The 24,490-nt window shown below is 48.1% G+C and overlaps 1 protein-coding gene across 1 annotated transcript in view; it reads right to left on the reverse strand.

Annotated features, from left to right (window-relative positions):
• The window catches only part of itga9 (integrin, alpha 9), a 632,947-nt gene that overhangs the window by 425,733 nt on the left and 182,724 nt on the right, over positions 1-24,490 (reverse strand). Inside the window, exon 14 of the mRNA XM_038809824.1 lies at positions 6,576-6,730. Within this exon, the coding sequence (XP_038665752.1) occupies positions 6,576-6,730 (155 nt within the window). The remainder of the gene's footprint in view (positions 1-6,575; positions 6,731-24,490) is intronic.

Genomic DNA, 24,490 nt, shown 5'->3' on the forward strand with positions numbered 1-24,490 from the left:
GGCCATTTGACCCAACCAGCCTATACTGGTGTTTATGCTCTGTTTGAGCCTCTTCCCACCTTTTCTCATCTAAATCTGCCATTGTGACATTTATCCTCTTCTCCCTCAAATGTGTGTCCAGCAAGAGAACAGAACAGATGAAACAGAAAGAGAGAACTGCTTATTTTATAGTTAACAACTGCAGAGGGGGCAGTACTGGAAATCAGTGGCATTTTGCCATCCCTGGACACCAGAGGTTTCCCAGATGTTTAGTGACAATTAAATACCAACAAACCACATATTCTGTGCATCTCAGTCACATTAACTTGATTTCACCAGCAAGTGTAATATCACTATCTTCATAATGGTAGCTTGCAGCATTCTATGGCCCGGCCAGAACTAATTAATACTTTAATACGCTTTCCACCAGGACCTTGCAGGTGTTAAATACTCAAGAGATGATTACTCGTGAGGGCGCACTGACAAAGGACTTATACTTACCACACACCAGCTCAACTGCTCACATGTCAGATGGATCTGTCAGGCGGCAGAAGGCAGGCGATTAGGTTTTCAGGTCCACGTGAGCAAGGTCAGATGGTGGTGGCAGGGACAGACCTGGAGGGTCTGCAACCCTGCTGCAATGTGGTCTTCACCATAAGAGAGGTGAACACAACTGAGAATCTTTGTCATTCAGTTGTTTAATAATGATTGAAGTGTTCCTTTAGTCGATCACTTGTGCAGTGAATTCCACCCACCCGAAAAGACCCTCTTCCCACTTCCAGAGATCTCACTGACTGACTAACTGCATGGTCAAAGGGCAACATGGTAGCATAGTGGTTAGCATTATGGCTTCTAAGCGCCAGGGTCCCAGGAGAGATCCCTGGCTTGGGTCACCATCTGTGTGGAGTCTGCATGTTCTCCATGTGTCTGCATGGGTTTCCTCCGGGTGCTCCGGTTTCCTCCCACAAGTCCCGAAAGACCTGCTGTTAGGTAATTTGGACATTCTGAATCCCCCCCCCCCCCCCCCCTCCCCCCCACACACACACACACACACACACACACACACACCCCAGTCCACCTTCATTTCTAAAATAAGTCTGCCTCCTCTCCACTCCAGCCTTCACTCCACCCTTGGACCCTCCACCAGGTCCCTTGTCCAGCTTTGGCATTTGACTGAAGTTATGCAAAAGCCCCCGAGAAGGAGAAAACAACATCTACGGCCTCAAACTTTTTATTTTTATTTTTTTTTAAATAAATTGAGTACCCAATTATTTTTTCCAATTAAGGGGCAATTTAGCGTGGCCAATCCGCCTACCCTTCACATCTTTGGGTTGTGGGGGTGAAACCCACGCAGACACGGGGAGAATGTGCAAACTCCACACAGAGAGTGACCCAGGGCCGGGATTCGAACCCAGGTCCTCAGCGCCGTAGGCAGCAATGCTAACCACTGTGCCTCAAACTTAAGGAAGAGATCAGGCTTGCCAGGTGCACACCACTTATATACTGAACGTTCTAATTTCCCGCTGGTGGGGAACTTCAAAATTTGGAGGCAAACTTAGTTCCGGCAAGGTAGCCTTTTACGGAGCATGCATGAGATTCTAATGCAAACAACTGGGGTTCCTGGCATTGTTCACTGGCAACCTCATCCCATCTTTAACCCTCATTGAAAATTAAGAGAATAAAATTCCAACAGTTTGCCCCACCATCTGGAAACAGATTTTCTACCTCCCACCAAAATTAGTATCACTGCCTGCCACGATTTTCACTGAAAGCAGGTGCAGAATATTTCACCCAATGTCTATGCTGACTTAGCTATGTTCATCAGATCAAAGGTGACCATATCCCCAAATGACCTTCTGTACGGTGGACTGACTATTGGGTCATGGTCCACTGCACATCCGTACGTTTGTTACAAGGAAACCTGCAAGTAAATATAAAAATTGATACAGACAACTGGGAGGCAATCGCTGAGGACTGACCTCTGGACAGTGACTGTCGGTTGGCAGGGAGCATGGCAGAGGTGAGAAGAAAAGGAAAGATCCGTTGTTCGAGGAGGGAAAACAGAAGCCAGCGAATTGTGAATCTTCAAAGCCCACTGTCTTCAACTCTTGCAAATGCAGCAGAGACGGCCTCGCCAAACTGGGGTTCGATTCAGCGGACTTAAAACAAAGTCTGCTGTCAGGCACATTTAGCGAGTTGTCTCTCGGTGGCTGCAGCACTGAGAAATACCCCGTTACTCAACGGCACTTTGCCGCTTCCTTTGGCCTCAGAGAGTTTCTCTGCTCCAGCTGATCCAGGAGCAGTACTGCACCGTGGCACAGGAGAGACCATGCGTCCAGCAGCAAGGTGTTGTCCATGAAAACCAGCTCGGCATGGAAACGGAGGGCAGGAACCGGTCGGCCCCGGCAATGTGTTGGGGGCACATCAGAAGCAGTGGAACATTATGTCAAAGCATTGTTGCACTCAACTCAAAGTCTTTTGCCAACTGAGGACCACATTCATGCCATTTTTTGGCAATTGGGTTTGATGCCAACGTGATTACCCATTGGCTTTGACTGGATTTTGACTGATTCCTGAGATTACGGATCTGACGGATGAACATAAGAACATAAGAACTAGGAGCAGGAGTAGGCCATCTGACCCCTCGAGCCTGCTCCGCCATTCAATGAGATCATGGCTGATCTTTTGTGGACTCAGCTCCACTTTCCGGCCCGAACACCATAACCCTTAATCCCTTTATTCTTCAAAAAACTATCTATCTTTAACTTAAAAACATGTAATGAAGGAGCCTCAACTGCTTCACTGGGCAAGGAATTCCATAGATTCACAACCCTTTGGGTGAAGAAGTTCCTCCTAAACTCAGTTCTAAATCTACTTCCCCTTATTTTGAGGCTATGCCCCCTAGTTCTGCTGTCACCCGCCAGTGGAAACAACCTGCCCGCATCTATCCTATCTATTCCCTTCATAATTTTAAATGTTTCTATAAGATCCCCCCTCATCCTTCTAAATTCCAACGAGTACAGTCCCAGTCTACTCAATGAGGAGAGATTGAATCGGTGATGGTTATATGGGGTCATTTAGGACAGAAATTAGGAGAAATTTCTTCACCCAGAGAATGGTGAGCCTGTGGAATTCATTACCACAGAAAGTATTGAGGCCAAAACATTGCATGTTTTCAAGAAGCAGTTAGATATAATGCTTAGGGCGAAGGGGATCAAAGGATATGGGGGGAATGCTGTGCTGTTGCGGGGGCAGTTTCAGGGTTTTGACTCTGCAACAGTGAAGTGACGGTGATACAGTTCGAAGTCAGGATTGTGAGTGACTTGGAAGGGAACCTCCAGGTGGTAGAAGTCAGCCATGATCTCACGGAATGGTAGAATGGGCTCAAAGGGCCTTTTAAACAGAGATGAGGAGGAATTTCTTCAGCCAGAGGGTGGTGAATCTGTGGAACTCTTTGCTGCAGAAGGCTGTGGAGGCCAAATCACTGAGTGCCTTTAAGACAGAGATAGATAGGTTCTTGATTAATAAGGGGATCAGGGGATAAGGAGAAGGCAGGAGAATGGGGGATGAGAAAAATATCAGCCATGATTGAATGGCGGAGCAGACCCGATGGGCCTAGTGGCCTAATTCTGCTCCTGTGTCTTATGGTCTTACGGAAGGCCTGATGGGATTCTAGTAGGCAGCTATTCTTTTTTAAAATATTTTTTATTCTCCTCCTTTTTCAAATTTTCTCCCGAATTTACACCCACCAGCAATAAACAATAATCAGCAACAAATATGTCAATCCCCATAACAATAACAACGATCCCATCCTCTCACTAACCCCCAAACATCAGCCCGCATGTTTATATAAACAAATGACAAAAAGGAATCAGGGATTACCCATAGTTCCCATTAACACATACAGCCACCCCCTCCCCCCAACCCTCCCACCCATTCCTCCCCCAACTAATGTTTGATGTTATCCAGTTCTTGAAAGTGCATAATAAATAGTGCCCATGACTTGTAGAACCCCTCCGTCCTTCCCCTCAGTTCGAACTTAACCTTCTCAAGGGTCACGGGTCCCCCCCGCCATGCCAGGGCACAAGATGAAGAGGCTGCTCTCCATCCCAGCAGGATCTGCCTTCAAAGCAAATACTACGATCTCTGCTTACAGCCCTGCATTTCCAACCCTGGCTGATCCGACACCCCGCATATGGCCTCCCGGGGACCCGGGTCCAGTTTCACGTGCATCATCTTGGAAATTACCCTAAACACCTCCTTCCAGTACTCCCCTAGCTTTGGACAGGACCAAAACATATGAACGTGGTTAGCACCCACCCCCCCACTCCCCCCAACACTCACACACATCTTCTACTCCTTCAAAGAATCGGCTCATCCTCGCCTTCGTGAGGTGCACTCTATATACCACCATCAGCTGTATCAGCCCCAACCTCGCACATGAGGTGGAGACATTTACTCTCCGGGGTACCTCACACCAGACCCCCTCCTCTATAACATCTCCCAAGTCTTCCTCCCACTTTGCTTTGATCCCTTCCAGTGGTGCCTTATCTTCTTCCAAAATATCTCCATATACTGCTGACACTAACTCCTTCTCCAGTCCCCTTGTCGTCAGCATCTCCTCCAGCAATGTGGAGGCCAGTTCCTCCTGGAAGCTCTGTATCTCCTTCCTGGCAAAATCTCGAACCTGCATGTATCTAAACATTTCTCCCTGCTCCAGCTCAAACTTCGCTTCCAGCTCCCTCAATCCTGCAAACCGACCCCGAAGAAACAAATCTTTTAGCGTCTTAATCCCCTTCTCTTCCCATTTCCGAAAACTTCCATCCCACCTCCCTGGCTCAAATCTGTGGTTCCCCCGAATCGGCATTTCTCTTGGCCATACTCCCAACCCAAAGTGTTGGCGAAACTGCCTCCAGATTTTCAATGAAGCTAGTATTACCGGACGCCCCGAGTATTTCCCCGGAGCTATCGGGAGCGGCGCTGTTGCTAGTGCTTTCAGTCCCATCCCCCTCCATAAACTCTCCTCCATTCTGACCCACTGGGAGTCAACCCCTCTGACCCAGCTCCACACCTTCTCCACATTCGCCGCCCAGTAGTAATACATCAGGTTCGGAAGACCCAAACCCCCTGCCTGCCTTCCCCTCTGTAGCAGCACCTTTCTAACTCTGGCCACCTTCCCTCCCCATATGAATGAGATAATCCTTCCCTCAATCTCCCTGAAAAAAGCCTTTGGCAGGAAAATCGGTAGGCATTGAAAAATGAACAGAAATCACGGCAACACATTCATTTTAACCACCTGCACCCGACCCGCCAGTGACAGAAGGAGGCCGTCCCACCTCGCCAGATCGGCTTTCACTCTCCCCACCAAACTCGTGATATTGTACCTGCGAAGCAGTAGGTGGCTATTCTAATGAGCATTCATGGAATGCAAATCAATGACAATGGCATTCACACTACCTGACAGCAAGATGAACAATCTGTTATTAACCCAACATTGGGAGAATTGCAACATAATTTTATGCTGGCGGGTTTGCGATATTATGGTTCCTGCCAGATTCTCTGCACCTGTCCGCCCATCATCAAACCCGCTGCAGGTGGGTTCGGAGAATCCAGCCCAATTCAACTTCCCAGATAACACTAGTTAGCCCAACAATTTAAATTTTCATTGAAATGTAACATCTCACCATCTGTTAGATGGTTATTAGAACCATAGAAACCCTATGGTGCAGAAGGAGGCCATTCGGCCCATCAAGTCTGCACCGGCCCTCTGAAAGAGCATTTTACCTAGGCCCACTCCCTGCCCCATCCCCGCAACCCCACCTAACCCGCACAGCTTTGGACACTAAGGGTCAAATTTAGCCTGCGCAATTCACCTAACCTACAGACCTTTGGACTTTGGGAGGAAACTGGAGCACCCGGAGGAAACCCATGCAGACACGAGGAGAACATGCAGACTACACAGAGTCACCCAAAGCTGGAATTGAAACTGGGTCCCTGGGTGCTAATTGTGGTGCTTACTCATAGAACATACAGAACTTACTCATACAGTGTAGAAGGAGACCATTCGACCCATCGAGTCTGCACCAACCCACGTAAACCCTCACTTCCACCCTATACCCGTAACCCAATAACCCCTCCTATCCCTTTTTGGGCACTAAGGGCAATTTAGAATGGCCAATCCACCTAATCTGCACATCTTTGGACCATGGGAGGAAACCGGAGTACCCGGAGGAAACCCACGCAGACACGGGAGAACGAGCAGACTCCGCACAGACAGTGACTCAGCGGGGAATCGAACCAGTGAGCCTGGCACTGTGAAGCCACAGTGCTACCATGCTGCCTATGCTTTCAGGATAGGCCATTAAGAGCACTTAGGTATTTATTCCCACAGTTCTGTAAGTGAATTAGAAATGCATTGGAAAAGAAAAAGAGCAAAAGCAATAAAGTGGTTCACTCTGAATTCAGTCAAGCACGTGTCCAGTCAAAAACCACATGTGGCTATCTACTAGTTTCTTAGCCAATCTCAAAAGTTGAGAATCAGAAGTGGGGGCCAAACAGCCGAGGAATACTGAGAAAGTAAATTATCAGACAGTTACCTATTTCGCCTGGGAGCTGCTTGCCATAAAAGCGGAAACAAGTTGTAACGTTTAGACAGTTGACTGGCTGAATGCCATCGTGGCACTGTGGTGCTGTGATGTTAATGGAGCTGGGAAGTAGGATGGAGATGTCCACGGTTATGACTGGCCGAGCTCTGGAAAAGAGGAAAAATAGAAAAGAAACATTCTCAACATGAGACTAATAAATCATAGTAGGAGCGATTTCCCTCTTTCCTTCATGGTTAATTAACATTTTCTTGTGCAGGGAAGAGTTAAATAGTTGCAAAGCTCCAATACAGAGGCTCCAGTCCCACTGGCCTATTCTTCCTTCACTATCACTGGTTCAAAATCCTGGAAACTCTCCCTAAAAGCACCATGGTGTACCTACACCACATGGGCTGTAGCGGTTCAAGAAGTCTGCACACTACCTTCTCAAGGGAAATTAGGAATGGGCAATAAATGCTGGCCTAGCTTGTGATACCCACATCCCTTGAATGGAGGAAAAACCCACGGAGGACCACATGATGAGGGTGTGGGAATAGCAGCTTTTCCATGGGCTCTCCGCCACTCTTATCATCCTTCTTTTATCCTGGTTGCATGGCACATGCTTGTGTAATCCGGGAATTAATATTCTGTCGGCGTCGCTGGCCGGTTTTTGGACAAGTGTTGGGAGAAAAAGAGTTTAAAAAGTTGCATCCTCAGCTGAAGCTCCCAATCAATCCTTGGAAAACCAGCTGCATAGTTTGTCTGAAATCCTGGAATATTTGGAGAACCGAGGCCAGAAAAAGAATATCCGGGTCGTCGGTCTGCCAGAAGGAGTGGAGGGTAAGGTGCCTGTTAAGATTTTTGCTAACTGGCTTCCACACTTCCTCAAGCTGGATGGGCATTTCACATTGGAAAGGATGCACTGTATCCTGTCATTGAGGCCAGGGGACACTCAATTCCCCAGGCCCACAATCATTCACTTTCACTTCTTCAAAGATCACCAGAATGTTCTGGAGACGGTGAGGTATGGTGGGACCTGGCTCCATGAGGGAGGGTCTCAGTTAGCGGCCACACAGTTGAAGCGCCAAGGCTTCGATGAAGTCAGAAAACAGCTCTCAAGGCAGCCGGAGTGAATTATGCCGTGCTTTATCCTGAAACCAGGAGAATAATATTTGATTACTTTACTAAGTCTTTCGATGATACAGCTAGTGCCTTGACCTTTGTAAAGTCCAGACAAGGTGGAAGACTTGGACTGACAATTTGCATGCCTTGAAATTTAGACTCTCTCCCTATCTTGTTTTTTGGCTCATTTTATATTGTTTTATATCCTGTTTATTGGAAAGTCGGAAGTCGGAGTCGGATTCCCCCCCCGTGCCCCCCGAAGACCACCCCCGCCAACTTAGCTGCCAGTTCCCGCCGGTACGTGAGTTGAGTGATTCACACCAATGGGACTGCCCAAAAATGGACGGCCGCTTGGCCCATCGGGGATCGGAGATTTGCCGGGGAGGACGCTGCCAACTGCCCCCGACCGGCGAGGTGGGAATCCCACCCCACTCGAAAAACGGCGTCGGAGAATACGGCAGCCAGCGTCAGGTGGCCAGGTGGGATTCGCGCCGCCCACGTGGATTCTCCAACCCAGCGGGGGTCAGAGAATCCCGCCCACTGTGTCTGGGCCTGTGTGAACATTCAATGCTATTGGTTTAGTTGGAGTTGGAGAATATATTTGACAGGGCCTTAGAAGTTGATCCTTTGTTCCAAATTCTGCGTCTTCCGGATTGGGGAATGACTGATGTTAATGACAAAAGGCTATACGAGACCCTAACTTTTGCTGCTTGTAAATATATCCTCTGCTCCTGGATCAGTGACAAGAATCCTTCAATTTGTGTATTGGCCATTTGGGGAATGTAAAATATTTATGCCGGTTAAAGGGGGGTCACGACCACAGTTGTTGTTATGAATATGCTCGCTTGTAAATATACGTGTTGGTTAATGTATAATTTATAATTTGTTGGATATAAAATATGAAAGCTCAATAAAAACATTTCCAAAACAACAAAAGTAGCTTTCGATTCAAAACTGGCATAAAATAGGCATGAAGTAGATTCCTATGGAATTCCTGACGTCTGTGACCATTCCAAATCTGTTACATTCCATAAAGTGTGGACTCCTATCTCAGATTTATACGTTCTGCTTTTACTGAATTGCTCCTCCAAGGTGTCCCACGAGCCATATTTCAATTCGTGATCTCACTATATATTTGAGTGTGCATTTTGATATAGAACATAGAAAAATACAGCACAGAACAGGCCCTTCGGCCCACGATGTTGCGTCGAACTTTTGTCCCAGATTAAGAACAAATTAATCTACACCCCCTCATTCTACCGTAATCCATGTACCTATCCAATAGCCGCTTGAAGGTCCCTAATGTTTCTGACTCAACTACTTCCACAGGCAGTGCATTCCATGCCCCCACTACTCGCTGGGTAAAGAACCTTCCTCTGTCATCCCCCCTACATCTTCCACCATTCACCTTAAATTTATTTCCCCTTGTAATGGTTTGTTTGGGAAAAAGTCTCTGACTGTCTACTCTATCTATTCCCCATATCATCTTATATACCTCTATCAAGTCACCCCTCATCCTTCTCCGTTCACCTGAGGAAGGAGCAGTGCTCCGAAAGCTAGTGTTTGAAACAAACATGTTGGACTTTAAGCTGGTGTTGTAAGACTTCTTACTAATGAGAAAAGGCCGAACACCCTCAACCTTTCCTCGTAAGACCTACTCTCCATTCCAGGCAACATCCTGGTTAATCTCCTTTGCACCTTTTCCAAAGCTTCCACATCCTTCCTAAAATGAGGCAAACAGAACTGCACACAGTACTCCAAAAGTGGCCTTACCAAGATTTTGTACAGCTGCATCATCACCTCACGGCTCTCAAATTCAATCCCTCTGAACGCTAGCACACCACAGGCCTTCTTCACATCTCTATCCACTTGAGTGGCAACTTTCAAAGGGCAGCAGGGTAGCATGGTGGTTAGCATACATGCTTCACAGCTCCAGGGTCCCAGGTTCGATTCCCGGCTGGGTCACTGTCTGTGTGGAGTCTGCACGTCCTCCCCCTGTGTGCGTGGGTTTCCTCCGGGTGCTCCGGTTTCCTCCCACAGTCCAAAGATGTGCGGGTTAGGTGGATTGGCCATGATAAATTGCCCGTAGTGTCCTAAAAAGTAAGGTTAAGGGGGGGGTTGTTGGGTTACGGGTATAGGGTGGATACGTGGGTTTGAATGGGGTCATGATTGCTCGGCACAACATCGAGGGCCGAAGGGCCTGTTCTGTGCTGTACTGTTCTATGTTCTATGTTCTATGAACATAGACCCCAAGATCTCTCCGCTCCTCCACATTGCCAAGAACCCTACCGTTAACCCTGTATTCCGCATTCATATTTGTCCTTCCAAAATGGACAACCTCACACTTTTCAGGGTTAAACTCCATCTGCCACCTCTCAGCCCAGCTCTGCATCCTATCTATGTCTCTTTGCAGCCGACAACAGCCCTCCCCATTATCCACAACTCCACCAATCTTCGTATCGTCTGCAAATTTACTGACCCACCCTTCAACTCCCTCATCCAAGTCATTAATGAAAATCACAAACAGCAGAGGACCCAGAACTTATCCCTGCGGTACGCCACTGGTAACTGGGCTCCAGGCTGAATATTTGCCATCCACCATCACTCTCTGACTTCTATCGGTTAGCCAGTTCGTTATCCAACTGGCCAAATTTCCCAATATCCCATGCCTCCTTACTTTCTGCATAAGCCTACCATGGGAAACCTTATCAATTGCCTTACTAAAACCCATGTACACACATCCACTGCTTTACCATCATCCACGTGCTTGGTCACCTCCTCAAAGAATTCAATAAGACTTGTGAGGCAAGACCTACCCCTCACAACTCCGTGCTGACTATCCCTAATCAAGCAGTGTCTTTCCAGATGCTCAGAAATCCTATCCCTCAGTACCCTTTCCATTACTTTGCCTACCACCGAAGTAAGACTAACTGGCCTGTAATTCCCAGGGTTATCCCTATTCCCTTTTTTGAACAGGGGCACGACATTCTCCACTCTCCAATCCCCTGGTACCACCCCTGTTGACTATAAGGATGAAAAGATCATTGCCAACGGCTCTGCAATCTCATCTCTTGCTTCCCATAGAATCCTTGGATATATCCCATCAGGCCCATGGGGACTTGTCTATCCTTAAGTTTTTCAAAATGCCCAACACATCTTTCTTCCTAACAAGTATCTCCTCGAGCTTACCAGTCTTTTTCACACTGTCCTCTCCAACAATATAGCCCCTCTCATTCGTAAATACTGAAGAAAAGTACTCATTCAAGACTTTTCCTATCTCTTCAGACTCAATACACAATCTCCCGCTACTGTCCTTGATCGGACATACCCACGCTCTAGCCATTCTCATATTTCTCACATATGTGTAAAAGGCCTTGGGGTTTTCCATGATTCTACCCGCCAAAGATGTTTCATGCCCTCTCTTAGCTCTCCTAATCCCTTTCTTCAGTTCCCTCCTGGCTATCTTGTATCCCTCCAGCACCCTGTCTGAACCTTGTTTCCTCAGCCTTACATAAGTATCCTTCTTCCTCATAACAAGACATTCAACCTCTCTTGTCAACCATGGTTCCCTCACTCGACCATCTCTTCCCTGCCTGACAGGGACATACATATCAAGGACACGTAGTACCTGTTCCTTGAACAAGTTCCACAATTCAATTGTGTCCTTCCCTGACAGCCTATGGGCGTGATTCTCCGAAACCGGGAGAAATCGTGAGGCTGGCATCAAAAACGGGCGGGTTTGACGCCAGCCTCCGCCCCCCCGACCGGGAACCGATTCTGGTCCCCGGTCGGGGCTCGCATGCCGCGGCCGTGAACTCCGGCATTGCGGGCTTAACGAAATTGCCAGAGTTTGCGACGGCTGACGCGTCACATGACGTCAGCCGCGCATGCGCGGATTGGAAGACTCCAACCCGCGCATGCACGGATGACGTCATCGCGCACTTGCGCGAAACCCGCGCATGCGCGGGCCGGGATGCCCCTCAGCCGCCCCGCGAATGGATACAGCGGGGCGGCGGAAGGACAAAGAGTGCGCGGGGTAAGTACCCGCTGCCCGCGATCGGTGGGCACCGATCGCGGGCCCATGGCACCCTTGGCACGGCCGTGGTACTGCCGTGCCAATCGGTGCCATGGTTCCCAAGATCGCAACTTTACGGCCGTTTTTACGAACGGTCAGACAAGTTGTGTTTGACGTTCCTAAAAACAGTCGTAAAGGGCTTGGACTTCGGCCCATCGGCCAGCTGAGAATCGCTGCTCGCCGTAAAAAAACGGCGGGCAGCGATTTGTGTCGGGAGGCGGGCGTGGGGGGGGAGAATAGCGGGAGGGCGTCAGACCAGCGTGGCCGTAAAAATTTCAGCCCCCGCTATTCTCCGCCCCGTCGTGAGTGCGGAGAATCACCCCCAATGTTCCTAACTTATGCACTTCAGTTCTTGTCTGACAGCATTGTATTTACCCTGCCCCAATAGTAAACCTTGCCCTGTTGCATGCATCTATCCCTCTCCATTACTAAAGTGAAAGTCACAGAATTGTGGTCACTATCTCCAAAATGTTCCACCATTAACAAATGAATCTTATCATGTTTATATAGCCTTATTCCCTTTCTCACCCATTTTATTATCTTTTTTATAGTCTTTATTGTCACAAGTAGGCTTACATTAATACTGCAATGAAGTTACTGTGAAAGGCTCCTGGTTGCCACATTCCTGCGCCTGTTTGGGTACACAGAGGGAGAATTCAGAATGTCCAAATTACCTAACAGCATGGGTGCGATTCTCCGCAAATGTGGAGAGTCGTAAAGGCTGCCGTGAAACTGGCCGTGTTTCACGGCAGCCTCCACGCCCCCTCCCGGGACCTGATTCTCCCCCCCGGTCGGGGCTAGCAGCGCGGCCCCGTGAAGAACAGAATCGTGGGCTTAGCGACCGTCGCTAAGCCCGTGCGCCAAGCGTCACGGTGGCTGACGCGCACGCTGACGTCAGCCGCGCATGCGCGGTTGGACGGCTCCAACCCGCGCATGCGCGGATGATGTCATCACGCATATGCGTGAAACCCGCGCATGCGCGGGCCTTTATGCCCCTCAGCCGCCCCGCGGACTGATCCTGCGAGGCAGCGGAGGAACAAAGAGTGCGCGGGTATCGGACCCGCTGCCCGCGATCGGTGCCCACTGATCGCGGGCCCATGCCACCCTTGACACGGCTGTGGTGCAGGTTGTCCGGGACGGCACTTTGCAGCCGTTTTCACGAACGGTGGGAGCAGGTGTGTTTGCGTTCGTGAAAACGGCCGTAAAGGCCTGGGAACTCGGCCCATCGGCCAGGGGAGAATCGCTGTTCGTCGTAAAAAACGGCGAGCAGCGATTCGTGTCATGGGGCAGCCGTGGGGGGGGGGGGGGGGGGGAGAGAATAGCGGGAGGTCGGGAAAAATGTCGGGAAGGCCCTCCCGCTATTCTCCGACCCGTCGTGGGCAGCGGAGAATCGCACCCAAGATCTTTCGGGCCTTGGTGGAGGAAACCGGAGCACCCGGAAGAAACCCACGCAGACACAGGGAGACCGTGCAGACTCCGCACAGACAGTGACTCAAGCCGGGAATCGAACCTGTGACCCTGGAGCTGTGACGCCAAAGTGCTAACCACTATGCTACAGTGTTGCTCATGATAAATTGTACTGATTTATCTGATGTAAACATGGAGACACTAGTTCTTAGGGACAATTGTCCTAATTTATCCTGTCTTACTTTGTTCTTTGGTTTGCAGAAATATTTGCTCTGCACTATACCAGTTGAGCTTTGTAAATTTTGTTGTGTTACTTGGAAAAAATTATAAAAGTATGTATATACATATATATCTATATATAAAAACTCTCACTCCCGCTTGGATGGCCTGTGTCTTTCTGGTAATCCGTGACTACTTATAAATGAAAACGTCTCTCCTTTTCTTACCCTGCAGGAACCTCAGCTGATAGCACTCCTGTCACTGGTCCATAAAGTTCTGGGTTCAGCTTCAATTCCGGGGATTGAACACAAAAGACAAGGCTGACACTCCACTCCAGGCTGACGGAGTGTTGCACTGTTAGAGGTGCTGTCTTTCAGCTAAGGTGTCAAACCAAGGCTCTATCTGCCTCCTCGGATGGATGTAAAAAACATCATGGCACTTTTTTGAAGAAGAGTAGTGGAGATATCCATTGAGCGGCATTTACCGGTTGTTCACGCTGGCAGAAAATTCTGGCCCCGCGCCGTCGCACGCGTTTTCCAGCAGTGAGGGCCAGACAACGGTGGAGCTGGTAGATCTCGCTGGTGGTCCGCCTCCCCCACCGAAAGACGCGCAGCGGCGTGGTCAGTAATTCCCGCCCCCGATGTCTGGCTGATATTTATCCTTCTGTCAACATCATCATAACAGATTATCTGGTCATTATCACTTTGCTGCTTGTGGGAGCTTGCTGTGTGTAAATTGGCTACTGTGTCTGCTACATTGCAACATTGACTACACCTCAAAGGAATATTCGCTGACAGCAACGTGCCTTGGGACATCCAGTGGCCATATATAAAAGCAAGACTTTATTTTCTTTTTAAAGGAAAATAATCTTTCCTTTAGGTTTTCACGGTCAGTCATTTCCTTTCTCATCATAATGACCTATTATAGGGGAGGGATTCAAAGCAATACCAATAAGTGGAACGTGGTTCTCTTTTGCTGGCTTATGTCAACTAGATTTCAGAGATGATGAAAAACCAACTTAAACAAAATTCTTACATTTCAGTATTTTTATAATGTTTAAAGTATGTTAGAGAATTCCAAAGTCTACGATAATAATACTCTCACATTTCCATTCCTTACCACTTTTTTATTATTATTTTTAATATCTCCTCTTTAGGTATTAGCCTTAGTCAAGAGAGTGGACATTTATCAGAACAGCTGGAATTGATTCTCTTCAATGTTTAAATCCACTGCTTTGGAAGTGGTTTGGATCCAATAAGCACCTTTCCCAGACTATCTCATCATGATCAGTAGGTTTTGAATTCAGAGATGTGGTGACAGACTGCCATTTCGTGCTTTACTGCATCAATACATTTCCCATTTCAGCCACCTCAAAGTCTTCAATATCTAATTATCTTGGTGAATGCTGCAAAATTACTGATGCCAAACAATGTGGTTCTCGAGCATCAATGATAAAGAAGGATATGTATTGATGTGGCATCTTATCAATGTTTCAGGGAATTACAAAGCATTTTGCTTCGAACCAAATATGAATACAGTCAAAACAAATCTAGAATAAATAACTAGAATCAATAACAGATTGCCTGAGGGACTGGTCTGTGTTCACTGATCTCTGTAGTTTCTTACGGCCTTGGGCCGAGCAGTTACCATCCCAGCCTTTGATGATGCCAGATAGGATGCTTTCATCATAATCCCTGCACCATAATCCCTGCCAAACTCATATCAAAACTCCAAAACCTAGGACTTGGCTCCTCCCTCTGCAACTGGATCCTCATCTTCTTGACCCATAGATCACAATAAATAAGGAGAAACAACATTTTCTCCACTATAGTCCTCAATATTGGGGCCCAGCAAGACTGCACCCTACTATACTCCCCATACACACACAACCGTATGGGACAATTTGGCTCCAACTCCATCCATGGAACACCTTCTCCACGATAGTCCTCAGTATCGGGGCCCAGCAAGACTGCATACTTAGCCCCCTACTATACTCCCTATAATGTGTGGCACAATTTGGCTCCAACTCCATCTACAAGTTTGCTGATGACACAACAGTAGTTGGTCGGATCTCGAACAACGATGAGTCAGAGTACAAGAGGGAGCTAGAGAACCTAGTAGCATGGTGTAACAACAACAATCTCTTCCTCAACGTCAGCAAAACTAAAGAGCTGGACATTGACTTAAGGAAGCAAAGTACATATCAATGGTGCTGAGGTGGAGATGGTTGACAACTTCAAATTCCGAGGTGTGCACATCACCAACAATCTGTCATGGTCCATCCAAATCGACTCTACAATCAAGAAAGCACAACAGTGGACTTCTGGTGGCAGCTATGAAGGAGTAAGTCATACATTTGGTGGCTCCCGCTCTGGTCGGACTTTTGGACTTTTTCCCCAGATTTTCTACCGGACTTGAATTGTAAACTGATGACAGAGGCAATTGTGTATCGAATTCCCACATCGGTGCATGCAGAGAAGGACTAGAAGTGCTTGTAAAGGCAGAAAAAAAGACAGAGAAGGCTTGGGTTGCAGCTTCAGCTGGAGACAGCATGGCGGAGTACCAGACTTCTGGTTTGTCGACCCAGCAGTCAACGGAGCAGCTGATGCAAATTATTCAGGAAGGCTTAGCTAAGCAGAAACGGGACTGCTTGGACCCGATAAAAGGGTCAATTGAGCGGCTGGAGCTTAGATTGGACGCCCAACATCGGGCGATCCAGAAGGTGGAGAAGGCACTGGCTGAGCAGGAGGAACATCAAACTGCAGTGGAGTTGGAGGTGGGGATGCCGAGGGACCAGCAGAAGAAGTTCCTGGAGAAGATGGAGGACCTAGACCAGGGATGGGCAAACTTTTCCGTGCAAGGGCCATATTCAGAAATTCACAATTTTAAAGAGCCTCATAGTATATTAAGTAACATAATTACTTCACCCGGTTATGATTCTGGGCGCCTCATGTAGAACATAGAACAGTACAGCACAGAACAGGCCCTTCGGCCCTCGATGTTGTGCCGAGCAATGATCACCCTACTCAAGTCAACGTATCCACCCTATACCAGTAAGTAACCCAACAGCCCCCCCCCCCCCCATTAACCTTAAAAAAAACATTTTTTTTTTAAATAAAAAGTTTTTTTTAAAAATTTTATTATTTTTTTTACTGACTTGGTGGGCCGCATAAAGACCTTTGGCGGGCCGCATGCGGCCCACGGGCCGTAGTTTGCCCACCCCTGACCTAGACAAAGGGTCCCGCTGGCAGAACCTGAGAATCGTTGTGCTCCCGGAGGGGGCCGAAGGAGCGGACGCTGGGGCATACATCGCAGACATATTTAAGAAGCTGCTGGGGGATGGGGCATTCTCCCGGCCCTTGGAGGTGGACAGGGCTCACAGAGCACTCGCGAAGAAGCCGCGAATGGGAGACCCCCCGAGGGCAATGGTGGTAAGATTCCACAGGTACTTGGATAAGGAGTGCATTCTACAGTGGAGCTGTAAGTGGGGCAACAGTATCCTGCGGGTTTACCAAGGCCTGAGTGTGCAGGTGGCCAGGAGAAGACCAGGTTAGGTTGATCGTTTTTAAGAAAAAGGTGAAGTTCGGGCTGTTGTATCCAGCCCGTCTCTGAGTCACACACGAGGAACAGCGCTTTTATTTCAAGTCGCCTGAGGACACGCTGGACTTCGCGAAAAGGAAAGGACTGGTGGTGGACTGAGAACTTTTGAACTTTGCTGCAACGTTCATGTTTTTATTTTGTTTTGTTTTTCTGTTCTTTTAAAAAATGTTTCTCATTTTTCGTTTTGTGGAAGCTGTTTGTAATGCCTTTTGCATTGATTTGGGACCAGCGGTAGAGCTGAGTGAGTTAAGGTTTTTATTTACACTGTTGGGGGATGGAAGTGTGCTTGTTTAGGATTTGGTGTTTGTCTGTCGGGCAATTGTGTGGGGATTGTTTGATGTTGGAGTATGTTTGTATGAGTGGGGGGGGGGGGGGAGTGTGGGGGGGGGGAACAATAGGTGGGTGACTATCCGGCGTCAGGGATGAGGGCCACCAAGCTAGCTGGGCGGGCTAGCTCACGGAAGCGCAGTAGGGGGTGTGCATATGTTTGGATTATTAAAGGGGTTGGGTAACAGAGTGTTGTTACTAGGGGGGAAGGGGGCTAAATGTTCTGCTGACGAGGGAGGGACTTGGGCTAAGGGGCAGAGAGGAGGTTGGGGGTGGACCAGTGGAGGCGCGGAGCATGCGCTGGAGGCGGGCCCAAAAAGGGGACGGCTGATTGGCGAAGGGGGGGCAATGAACCCCCCAACTTGGCTGATCACCTGGAATGTTCGAGGGTTAAATGGGCCGGTCAAGAGGGCACGTTGCTTGCGTATCTTAGGGGACTGAAGGCAGACGCGGGAATGTTGCAGGAGACGCACCTCAGAGTAACTGACCAGATTAGATTGAGGAAAGGCTGGGTCAGTCAGGTCTTTCACTCGGGACTAGACTCAAAGACTAGAGGGCTCGCGATCCTGATCAATAAGCGGGTGGTGTTTGAGGCGGGTAGAATAGTCTCGGATGTGGGAGGTCAGTACATTATGGTCAGTGGGAAACTGGAGGGGGTGCAGGTGATATTAGTAAATGTGTATGCGCCAAATTGGGATGATGTGGAGTTTTAAGGAGGATGCTGGGGAAGATACCGGACCTGGACTCGCACAGGCTGGTCATGGGAGGGGACTTCAACACAGTTATTGACCCTCGCAAAGGAACTAAAAGGGTTCATGGAGCAGATGGGGGAGGGGGGGTGGACCCATGGAGATTTGGGCAGCCGAGGGTGAAGGAGTTCTCCTTCTATTGACACGTGCATAAAGTGTACTCCCGGATTGATTTCTTTATTTAGAGAAGGGATTTACTGATGGGGGTGATGGACACTGGGTACTCGGCGATCACAATCTCAGACCATGCTCCGCACTGGGTTGACCTGCAGGTTAGTAAAGACAGTAACCAGCGCCCGCACTGGAGGTTAGATGTGGGATTTTTGGCTGACGAAGGGGTGTATGAGCAGCTGAGGAAATGTATTCAGAACTACCTGCAGGTCAACAACAAGGGGGAAATTTCGGCAGCGGTGGTCTGGGAAGCACTGAAGGCGGTGGTTAGAGGGGAGCTGATCTCAATACGGACCCATAGGTAAAGGGTGGATAGGGCAGAGACGGATCGACTGGTAAAGGAGATACTACAGATCGATAGGCGGCATCGGAGACCCCAGAAGCAGGGCTTTTAAGGGAACGACGGAGTTCGGCTTGTTCACCACAGGGAGGGTGGTGGAGCAGCTGAGAAAGGCGACGGGAGCCATCTATAAGCACGGAGAGAAGGCAAAGCCCCGGGGCCGGACGGGTACCCAGTGGTTTTATAAAATGTTCTCTGGGATATTGGGGACGGTGTTGATGAGGATGTTCAATGAGGCAAGGGAAAGAGGGGTGCTGCCCCGACGATGTCACAGGCCATGATTTTGCTGATTCTGAAGCGGGACAAGAACCCGGAGCTGTGTGGGTCCTACAGGCCGACGTCCCTGCTGAATGTGGATGCCAAATTGCTGGCCAAAATGTTGTCCTCCAGGATTGAGGATTGTGCTCCGGACTTTATTGGGGGGCACCAGATAGGGTTTGTTAAGGTAGGCAGTTGGTGACCAATGTAAGAAGGTTGTTAAACGTGATCATGATGCTCCTGGAAGGTAGGGGGGTGGAGGTAGTGAACGCTATGGATGCAGAAAAGGCTTTAGATCGGGTAGAATGGGATTATCTGAGGGAGGTACTGGGAAGGTTCGGATTTGGGCGGGGCTTTATTGACTGGTTCAGGTTGCTGTATCAGGCTCCTGTGGCAAGCGTATGGATGAAAAGACAACATCGGACTATTTTAGACTGCACCGGGGGACGAGACAGGGATGTCCCCTCTCCCCACTGTTGTGTTCGCGCTAGCTATAGAGTCCGGGGGGAGTTGGAGCACAGAGTCTTGCTCTATGCAGATGACCTGCTTCTGTATGTATCGGACACAATAGAGGGGATGGAAGAAATCATAAGGATTCTAGGGGAATTTGGCCGGTTTTCGGGGTATAACCTAAATATGGGGAAAAGCGAGATGTTTGCGGTCCAGGTGAGAGGGCAGGAGAGGCGATTGGGGGAGCTGCTGTTTAGATTAGTGGGGGGAAGCTTTAGGTACCTAGGCATTCAAGTGGCGCAGGAATGGGACCGGCTGCATAAATTAAATCTGACCCGACTAGTAGACCAAATGAAGGATGTTTTTCGGAGGTGGGACGCTGTGATGATCGGAATACCTTGCCCCTTTAAGAGGCTTGTGATGATCGGAATACATTGCCCCTTTAAGAGGCTTGGAACCCTGGGGGACTCCGCCTCTGGCTACGCCCCCTGGGAAACAGTACTTAAGATGAGACTCCATTTTGCGAGCACACTTCTCATGGAGGCTGCCATTGTTCACTGCTTATTAAAGCCTTTGATTACTGACCTAACTTTCGTGTCGTAATTGAGAGTGCCTCAGACGCGCTTCCATTGTCACTGGTTAGGAGGGCGCAGACAGTGAATGTGACAGTCCTCCCAAGATTCCTGTTTGTGTTTCAATGTCTCCCCATCTTTATTCCGTGGTACTTTTTTAAGCGGGTCAACAGAGTGATCACTGGCTTCATCTCGGCGGGCAAGACCCCGCGAGTAAGGAAGGTAATGCTTGAGCGGAGTAGGGGAGAGGGCGGGCTGGCGCTGCCAAATTTTACTAGCTATAACTGGCGGCGAATATAGCCATGATCAGGAAGTGGGTGGTGGGGGAGGGGTCGGCATGGGAGCATATGGAGGCAGCTTCATGGAAGGGCACCAGTCTGGGGTGTTGGTAACTGCACCTCTGCCGTTCCCGCCGACACGGTACTCCACCAGCCCCGTGATGGTGGCGGACCTGAGAGTCTGGGGGCAATGGAGGAGACATGTGGGAGCAGAGGGAGCATCCGTCTGATCACCAAACTGTAATAATCACCGGTTTGCCCCGGGAAGTATGGATGGGGGTTCCGGATATGGCGGAGAGCAGGGATTGAGAGGATGGGTGTTATGTTTATAGAGGGGAGCTTTCCGAGTATGAGGGCGCTGGAGGAGAAGTTTGGGTTGGCGAAGGGAAACAAATTCAGGTATCTGCAGATGCGGGACTTCCTACGTAAACAGGTGTCAATCTTCCCGCTCCTACCGCTAAGGGAGATTCAGGACAGGGTAGTTTCCAGAGGGTGGGTAGGAGAAGTGAGCGTTTCTGACATTTACAAGGAACTTATGGGGTCAGAGGAGACGCAGACCAAGGAGCTGAAGCACAAGTGGGAGGAGAGATAGAGGATGGTCTATGGGCAGACACGGTGAATAGACTCAACACGTCCGCAACATGTGCCAGGCTCAGCCTCATAGAATTCAAGGTCGTTCATCATGCTCACATGACAGTGGCCCGATAGCAGATTCTTTGGGGTGGAAGACAGGTGTGCAAAATGCGCGGCAGCACCGGCCAACCATATTCACATGTTCTCGACATGTCCGAAGCTTAGGGGATTTTGGCAGTGGTTTGCAGATGTCAAGTCCACAGTGTTAAAAACAAGGGTGGCGCTGAGTCCAGAGATGGCGATTTTCTGGGTGTCAGAAGATCCGGGTATCCAGGAGGAGAAAGAAGCAGACGTTCTGGCCTTTGCTTCCCTGGTAGCCCAGAGACAGACACTATTAGCTTGGAGGAACTCAAAGCCCCCGAAGTCAGAGACCTGGCTATCAGACATGGCTGCTTTCTCTGTTTGGAGAAAATCAAGTTCGCCTTGAGAGGGTCACTGTTAGGGATCACCCAGAGGTGGCAACCGCTCGTCGAATTCTTCGCAGAAAATTAATCATCAGCAGAAGGGAGGGGGGGGGGGTTAGTTTAGCTTAGAGTAGGGGGTTAATAAAGGTGGGACCTGTAAGGAAGGGAGACGGCTTTTGCACTATGTTTATAGTTTCATGTACATTGTTAATTTTGTTGTTGTTACAATACCAAAAATACCTCAATAACATTTTTATTAAATAAAAAAGATAGCACAACAGTGCCTATGCTACCATTGGAATTATCAAGCTGTCAAGGAACTGGGCAGCTGAGAAAGAACTGTTGAGGAAGCATCAAAGCTGTCAAAGAACTGTCAATGATGTTTCAAAGCTGTCAATGAACCATCAAGGAAATGTAGAATATCGGTGCAATGGTTAGCATGGGCTAGCATGAATAGGGCATACACGGGGGGAGGGGGAGATAAGTAGTGAGGGCTGGAGGGCTGTCTTTTGTTTTTTTTATTAATTTAAACGCAGTGCCAGATCACAGAGGCAGGCCTTCTACCCAGCCCGCCTCTGCACCCGGCAACCTCCACACCCGGTCCCAGGATGATGGGTGAATTGCTCACCCAGCCGGGTGGGAATAGACAGATTTTTGGTCTCTCAGAGAATCAAGGGATATGGGGAGCGGGGCAGGAGAGCAGAGCTGAAACCCAAGATCAGCCATGATCATTTTGAATAGTGGAGCAGGCTAGATTGGCCATATGGTCCATTTCTGCACTAACCTCTTGTGTTCTTGTGCAATTAAATGGACTTTCAATTTGCCCTGCTAGAATGGGACCTCTTGGCAGTTGCAAAGGCAGTGGTCACCCAAATAATTGTCAAATATTCACCACCAACTGATGCATGGGAATGAGCAACTTGCAAAAGGAGAAAAAGTGGTTTGCCAACACCAACAGGCTGAGTCAGTTTCAGCAAATTTATGGAGTCACAAAAGAGGAAGTAATAATCGCAACAATCGTCCATTGGTAAGTCATTTACAGAAAGAAAGTTATGTGCTTACACTTTTAAGTGGAACTTTCTTTCAATCAGCAGCAATAGACACTCTTGATCTGAATTGGGCTGTTTAAGTTTCTTTCATCGTGTTTACTGCACTAGCACGAGCTTCTCAGTTTCAGGATAGCTGGCACCCTCGGAACTGTCTTACAGCAAACGCACGGCTGTCATGCCATATCTGTGTATCTTGGCACAACGTCATCTCAAGAACAAGGAGAGTAGCTCTGACAGAAGTGGGCTAAATGTTCAGAGAATCTCAGCAATATATCAATAATACTTGGCGACTTGTCTATTATTCTTGGCAGCTCATATTGTTCAACCACTGTCCTGGACTTATGGCGTTATTTACATCATAAGTATTGGTTCCTATTAAGTGTGACTTGTGATCATACTTCTTTCCAATACTTAACCTGTTGACTATTCCACTGACTGCACTTTTCGGTTTGAACAAAGAACAATACAGCACAGGAACAGGCCCTTCGGCCCTCCAAGCCTGTTCGCCAAAACCATCAGCACTTCCTAGTGCCGTATCCTCTTCCATCTCTGTATCAGAGGATATTAATGCAACCTGATGTTTACATTTTATGTTTCTGTCTGGAAGATGTCAATAAACATAACATTTAAAATATATATTTTGTGACTTACTCAAAAAGATACAGGGATGGAGGAAGGAATCTGGGTCAATCACACCTGGCTGATTATTAATAATAATAATGCATGGAATATTGAAGTATATTCACGAGAGTTGCATTATTTAATCTATTTGCTTTTATAAATTACCTGCATGTTAATTGTCAAAATCAATCAGCTAATATTATTAGTTTTACAACTTTTAGTCCTGGTTACTTATTAGGCTCCACACATGGTTCAGTGGATCTCACCTCTGAGTCAAGGGTTCAAGTTCCACTTTAAAGGATTGTAACTGAAGCTAAGGAAGGGGCAGCACTGTTGGTGGTGCTGCCTTTTAGATGAGGAGTTAAATTCTGCCTGCTTCTTCAAGTCGATGTAAACGATCTATGACATTATTTGAAGACCACAGAGTTCTTCAAAAATTCTGGATAACAACCTTCTCTCACCTGACATCACCAAAAAAAATCATTTATCTGACAATCCATTCATTTGTTGCTTATGTGGGCTGCTGTACCTGATTTGCTGCTGTGTTTGCCGGCACAACAACAGTCTGCATTTCAAAACTCCTGCATTAGTTTTAAACAATGTGGAAATATCTAAGGATGAATAAATGCAAGTTCTTTCTCTCGTAATATAATAATTTGGAACCAATTAGAAGACAGTCAAATGGAGCAAATCTAACACAGACCCTGACTTTCTTTATTAACTTCAGCCCTTGAAACGTTACTGAAGAAGAATGCATTTATATCGTGCCCTCATGATCTCAGAATATCCCAGGCTCTTTTACAGTCAATTATTGCACGAAAAATAATCATGGGGATCAAGTGCCACAGGATTCAGTTACAGAGGAACAGCAGGCATCTGCTGACACCCAGGAAAGTCTTGCTTGTAACATAGTGCTCTCTAGGCAAGTTAGACTGACAGAAAACAGACACAGCTGCTCCCCAAATTACCTAATTTGGCTGAAGAGAAAAAATTGAGAACTCTGAAGAGGGCCCAAACGCTGCTGGCTAATGTATGACTTCACAGATATTCTTCAACCCAGACTCAGGTTTGCACACTGACACTTGCACTTTGACCTCATTTAGCCTCAGTCATGCTGTAGCCTCGGCATGCCAGCACCAGCACCACCTTACCCTCCCTCCATGAGAGGAACTCTGGGAAAATGTACAGTATCTTCCAGGGGAACCCTCATGCAGGTGTAATACGGACATTGTAGCAAAGAGAAGCCAGTCCTTCACACCAGGTCACCGGTTAAACACAGGTCCCTTGAGGCCCTCTCAGAGGATCTTTGCCTTCAAAGTGCATGATTGTCCATGGCTATCACCTCCTCTTGTGCCCTTCATAGCAGAAATGTTTCGCCTTATTCTAGTACAGAGCTAAGCCAGGTTTCTGCCTTATCCATTCAAGGCTGCATCGTTGGATTTAAGTGAATGAGGATGAGGGACACACCGGGGGAAATGGTCAGGAATGGAGAGAGTCATGATGAAAGGGTGACTAGGGCAGCAAAAATGGAGGTGAGGCTTGTGGTAATTTTAAAGGATAGGCTTGCAGATGACAAAGGTACAAACGCGAGCTTCATTGGAAAGGCGTTTGCTCAACAGGCGGTAAAGATAGATTGACGGTTAGCCTGCCCATGA

Source organism: Scyliorhinus canicula, chromosome 10 (genome assembly GCF_902713615.1).
Source record: "Scyliorhinus canicula chromosome 10, sScyCan1.1, whole genome shotgun sequence".
NCBI lineage: Eukaryota > Metazoa > Chordata > Chondrichthyes > Carcharhiniformes > Scyliorhinidae > Scyliorhinus > Scyliorhinus canicula.